The sequence below is a fragment of the Rhinolophus sinicus genome, linkage group LG05 (assembly GCF_036562045.2).
Source record: "Rhinolophus sinicus isolate RSC01 linkage group LG05, ASM3656204v1, whole genome shotgun sequence".
NCBI classification, from domain to species: Eukaryota; Metazoa; Chordata; class Mammalia; order Chiroptera; family Rhinolophidae; genus Rhinolophus; species Rhinolophus sinicus.
The window spans coordinates 75,830,401-75,836,026 of record NC_133755.1 but is presented as its reverse complement, the minus strand read 5'-3'; the positions used below and the strand labels follow the sequence as shown (position 1 = coordinate 75,836,026).

Here is a 5,626-nt window from a genome sequence, read left to right as displayed (position 1 = left end):
CTGTGCGGGCAGAACGAGGTCATGCTCCCTGCTCCTACGACGATGGAGCTGGCAGGAAGAAAGGTCCACTGGGTATGCTGGCTCAAGGCAGCTCCTGTGGCGCAGCCCTACTTTCTGAGGCAGATTGATGCTCATTTACATAGAGGATGTCATGCAGAGCTGTGCGCTAGAAATGCAAGGCCTGCCTCTAGGCTGGGATGATAGCATGAGGGGCTCCAGAAGTGGAAGAAAAAAATCGCCCCTGAGCCTGCCCAGGCTGGCCCTGGTGGCAGTGGACACAAGGACAGTGGGTAGGAACAGGGTGCCTGAAGGCGAGTCGTGGCTCCGCAGCTCTTCCATGCCAGGATGGGGGTGGGCGGGGTGTGTGCTTAGTGGGAAATTTCTTACCCCAACTCTTCCTGTCACCGCCCGAGAGGGCGCGCAGCATGCACGTGGACAGTCAGCAGGACTGGAGAAGGAGCAAGGGAAGCTCCTACCTCACAGCTGCCTCTGAGACCCGCTTTTCTCCAGAGACCCCTCCACTAGGTCTTGCTCTGCGCTAGGAGACGTCCTCTTCCTATTGGTCAAGAGGTTGAGTTTGCCCAGCGCCCCCCGCCCCCGAAAGAAACCCTTGCCTGCGTCTCGGTACTGCTGAGATTTGAGACCAAGCCAGTTTTCCTCTTACCTCTTTGCCCTTAAGGGAGGAAACCAAAGTAGCTACAGGAGAAACAGGACAGCTGAAGCCATAAATCTTCGAGCACTTACCTGCCCCACCAGCCTGGAGTGTTTCAGGAGCCCAGGTCCCGGCGTGGACGCGGTGTCCCGGCGGATCGCGAGCAGCGGCAGGGGGCGCTCGTCACCTGGCCAAGCGCACTTCCCCGGTCTTCGCAGGCCCGACGGGGCTCAGTCCCGGCGAAAATGCATTTGGGGACCGGGTCCCAGGCAGTCTTCCCGCTCCACCACCTCCTCCGCTTGGCTTCTTCCTTCTCGGGCGCCGTCATGGTTGTGGTTTATTGTGCTCTGGCGCCCAACACACCCACCCACCCTCTCCTTGGGGCTCTTGGGGGACGGGAGCAGCGATCCACTCGCTCTCACCTTTCCAACCTCGGGAGCTCGGCCCCAGCCCCGCAGTCCGCAGGGGAGAGGTCCACCTCGGTGCCCGCGGCCCCACTCGCGCAGCGTCCCTGATCCCCGCGCCCACCCACCCTTCCTCTCTCGCAAGCATCCTTCCCAGCCTCCCTAAGATCCCAAATGTGGGGCCCCTTGGATCCTTACGCACCGAGGCTGGGGAGAGGGGTGGGGGCTTCGGGGCGGAGGTGGGGCGCGGGCAGGCTGCTGGCCCCTGCCCTGCGCGCTGCGCCCCTCCACCCAGCCGCTGCTCGCCGCCCGCCCCACGCCCGCCCCGCCTCCTACTCCCGCCTCCAGTCTCCTCCCTCATGCAGCCGCCGCTCAGCTCCCCAGTCCCCTGCCGCGGACCGCTGCCTGCAGGCGCGGCTCGGGACAGAAGCGAGCGGGCGACGCGGCTTCCGCGCCTCCTTCGAGAAAGGGTGACGCGCCCCCGGCGGCTGCGGGCCCTGCGCCCCCGCGTGCGTCCCCCTGCCTCGCGGGGAGAGGGCGCAATTTTCCCCGGCCCGGGCAGGGAGGGGACGGCAGCGGGACAACTTGGGAAACTTCTCCGGGGCGGACAGCAGGGACACCGGGCTCCGGTGGAATACGATATAGGAGAGCGGTGGCTGGTCTCCGGCGTTCCCCAGCCTCCTGGGTCCCACTCGGCCTGGCCATGGGACTCCATGGCGGTCAGCGCCGCCTGGGGTGCGACCCCATCGTCTAGCCGCGTTGGGTGGGACAGCGCTGTCGCCGACTGGGTGAGCAGCGCCCCATCTGGCTGCGTCTGGCCCCGCCATGGACCACCAGGAGCCCTACTCCGTGCAGGCCACAGCGGCCATCGCTGCAGTCATCACCTTTCTCATTCTCTTCACCATCTTCGGCAACGCACTGGTCATCCTGGCAGTGTTGACGAGCCGCTCACTCCGCGCCCCGCAGAATCTGTTTCTGGTGTCGTTGGCTGCAGCCGACATCCTGGTGGCCACGCTCATCATCCCTTTCTCGCTGGCCAACGAGCTGCTAGGCTACTGGTACTTCCGGCGCACTTGGTGCGAGGTGTACCTAGCGCTCGACGTGCTCTTCTGTACCTCGTCCATCGTGCACCTGTGCGCCATTAGCCTGGACCGCTACTGGGCCGTGAGCCGCGCACTGGAGTACAACTCCAAGCGCACTCCGCGCCGCATCAAGTGCATCATCCTCACCGTGTGGCTCATCGCAGCTGTCATCTCGCTGCCACCCCTCGTCTATAAGGACGACCCTGGCCCCCAGCCCCGTGGGCGCCCACAGTGCAAGCTCAACCAAGAGGCCTGGTATATCCTGGCCTCCAGCATCGCGTCCTTCTTCGCACCCTGCCTCATCATGGTCCTCGTGTACCTGCGCATCTACCTGATCGCCAAACGCAGCCACCGCAGAGGTCCCAGGGCCAAGGGGGGCGCTGGGAAGGATGAGTCTAAGCAACCCTGCAGGGTTGCTAGGGGAGCATCAGCCAAACTGTCAACCCTGGCCTCTCATCAGGCAGCTTCCGGAGAGGCCAATGAGCACTCCAAGCCCAATGGGGAGAAGGAGCAGGGGGAGACCCCTGAAGATCCTGGGATCCCCACCTTGCCACCCACCTGGCCTGCCCTTCCCCACGCAGGCCAGGGTCCAACGGAAGGAGTTTGTGGGGCGTCTCCAGAGGAGGAAGCTGGCGAGGAAGAGGAGGATGAGTGTGAACCTCAGGTCTTGCGGGTGTCACCTGCCTCAGCTTGCAGCCCACCCCTGCAGCAGCCACAGGGTTCCCGGGTGCTGGCCACCCTGCGTGGCCAGGTGCTGCTGGGCAGGGGCATGGGAGCTGCAGGTGGGCAGTGGTGGCGTCGACGGGCTCAGCTGACCCGCGAGAAGCGGTTCACCTTTGTGCTGGCGGTGGTCATTGGCGTCTTCGTGCTCTGTTGGTTCCCCTTCTTCTTCAGCTACAGCCTGGGTGCCATCTGCCCGCAGCACTGCAAGGTGCCCCATGGCCTTTTCCAGTTCTTCTTCTGGATTGGTTACTGCAACAGCTCGCTGAACCCTGTCATCTACACCATCTTCAACCAGGACTTCCGCCGTGCCTTCCGAAGGATCCTTTGCCGCCAGTGGACCCAGACGGCCTGGTGAGCCGCCTGCCCACTGCCCTTATGGGGCTGGTGCCAGCTGGCACCAGGGCCACTCTGCTTCCTGTCCTGTCTTATGTGGCCACCTCCCTGGGGCTTTCTGGTCCCTTCCCAGGTCCTGCAAGCCTCATCTTGGGAGCCCCCTGGGAGTGACCAGGGCAGGGGTGCTGTTCAAAGGGTCTAGCTAAAGCCTCCCCCGCTGGCTTGGCTGTTTGGAGACATCTTCTTCCATGCCTGAACGCAGGTAGATGGAGGAGGCTTGGACCTTCCTGAGTGTGGCAGAGGCCAGGCTGAGGTAGAGCACCTCCTTCCCAGAACCGCAGACCTCTGCCAGCTGATGGGTACGCTTCCCTTCCTCGAGGACCCTGTGTTCTCTGGCAGGACGCTTTCTTGTGGTATTTTGCTGCCTTCTCACCTCCCCCGTAAGAGCAGGAAGCCAGCCTTCCACTCTCCCCAGGAGGGCCTGCTGCTGAGGAGGAGGCAGAACCCATGGCCTGTGGACCCCATCAAGTGCCGGGTGGGGGTTTATGTGCAGGCACTGTCTCTGGGCCCTTCTTCCCCTTTCCCCTGCTTTTGGATTCATAGCTCCTTTGAAGGCCAGAACTGTGGACTGTTTCCCACCTGCCACCCTTCTGGGAGAAGTGTGGGCACGTGGATGCTTCAGTGGGGGATTCTGGAAGCCTGGCCTCGGCCTCAACAGGACATCCCTGATCACTAGCATTCACCCCCTGCAAAATCTGGGGCGACAATAGCTTGCCGCCTACTTGCTGCAGGGAGATGAAAGGCATTGCAGAAAGCTTTGAGCTCCATGGGGAAATGCACTAGAGGAGCAGAAACTGTGCTCATGTGGTGATATAAAAGTCCCCTTTCTCTGTGTTTACCACCACCTGTCTTCCTGTGGACTTTTGTTCTGTGCCTGGAGTGTGTGAATTCCTACCCCAAACTGGGAGTGGCAGACAGAACCACTCTTTCAGTTAAAGGATTACTTTGAGAATATGTTCTTGTGCCTGCAGACATTTGAGTTATTATGTGCATGACAACTTCTTGACACTTCACCTGTAACACCAAGAGGGTTTTCTGTGGCTTGGGCTACTGGGGGGAAGTTTTTTGTCATCAAGCAGGCAGATTGTTTCCTCGAGAGAGCTAAAAATACCCACACCCTGGGAATGGTCTGACATGAGAGCCTGTGGCCAGTGACAGAGCTCCCAGGCAGGGGACAGGGATGGAGCAGGTGAGCAAGGGCCCGGTGGATCCTTGGGGGAGCCTCTCACTGATATGCAAGGCAGGGCTCCAAGCCCCAAATTTGTCCCTGTGACGCACAACTGATCCTGCCCCAGGTGGATGCCAACTGGCCCATCTGACCCAGCCATGTGGCTTCACCCCACCGACGGGGCTCCAGGGGCCTCCCCTTCCTGGTTCTCTCCCCCACCCCAGATGCTAGCACACAGACAATTGGGAGCACATGAAGGATGTTTCCTGTGTTCCCGTGGGAGTGCCTGACTTCAACCATAAGCCAGTGGGCATCTTAGCTGGGGGTGGGGCTGAGAGGCACGGCACTGTTGGCACTTCAATGAACCCGGTCAGATTGGGAGGAGTGATAAGATAATTTTCTGGGGTGGAGAGAATGGAGGGGACCAACGAGAGCCTCTCCTTGGGAGGGGGGCTATCCAGCTCATCCCGTGGTGTCAGTGTGAAGACAAGGCATTGCCCTGGGGTGGAGCTGGGGAGGTGGTCCAGGGGAGGGGCTGACCTGTGACATCTGACTGGTCTCGCATGTGCCCTGGTGGACCCCTGCTATTATTGCCTTGGCCCCCTTGTTGTGATATGCAGGTCTTTTTTAAAAAGCCTGATCTATTTTATAAATAAAGGATATTTTGTAATAAGCACACTGTGTCCTCGTTGCCCAAGGGCTGCAGGGAGTAGTTATTCCTCAGCTACGGGTAGCAAACTCAGCACTGGATCCCTCCCAGGGCCAGCTGCCCTCACCCCCCCAGACATGGCTGGCTAGTACCCACCCAGCTGCCTGCTTCCTTTGTCATCGCATTATCCCTTATTCCTCATCACAAGTTAGTGGAGCAGGGAGTGGCCAGAGACGTCTGAGACTGGCTGCTTGGAGAAGGACTAAGTGGGGGGCTTCCTAGAGGAGGTCTCCTTTGGGCTGGGTCTTGGGGGAAGAGCAGGAGAACAGCCAGAGGCAAGATAGGAAGGTGTTTCGGGCAGGGGAACAGCACTTACAAAGGCTGCTGTGTGTGGTGGATTTGACAGTTTGAGAGTCAACTGGAAACTGGCCCTGCTGGGAGATGAGGTATCGCTGTGGGGGCAGCGGAGGTGATCAGACCTCATTCACACGGGAAGGACAGGCACTGTGGAATACTGTAAGCTGCTGCCGCCTTCAGTGAGGGCAAGAGAGCGAG

At 60.8% G+C, this 5,626-nt stretch overlaps 1 protein-coding gene across 1 annotated transcript; it reads left to right on the top strand.

The window, feature by feature from the left end:
* The first annotated feature begins 1,297 nt into the window (after positions 1–1,297).
* On the top strand, positions 1,298–5,096 carry ADRA2B (adrenoceptor alpha 2B). Its single transcript, XM_019725874.2, has one exon. The coding sequence runs from the start codon at positions 1,882–1,884 to the stop codon at positions 3,214–3,216; it is 1,335 nt and encodes a 444-aa protein (XP_019581433.1). The 5' UTR covers positions 1,298–1,881; the 3' UTR covers positions 3,217–5,096.
* Positions 5,097–5,626: the final 530 nt, after the last annotated feature.

Excerpts from the sequence above, each read along its gene's own strand:
- ADRA2B (XM_019725874.2), top strand. The coding sequence starts at position 1,882 with ATGGACCACCAGGAGCCCTACTCCGTGCAGGCCACAGCGGCCATCGCT.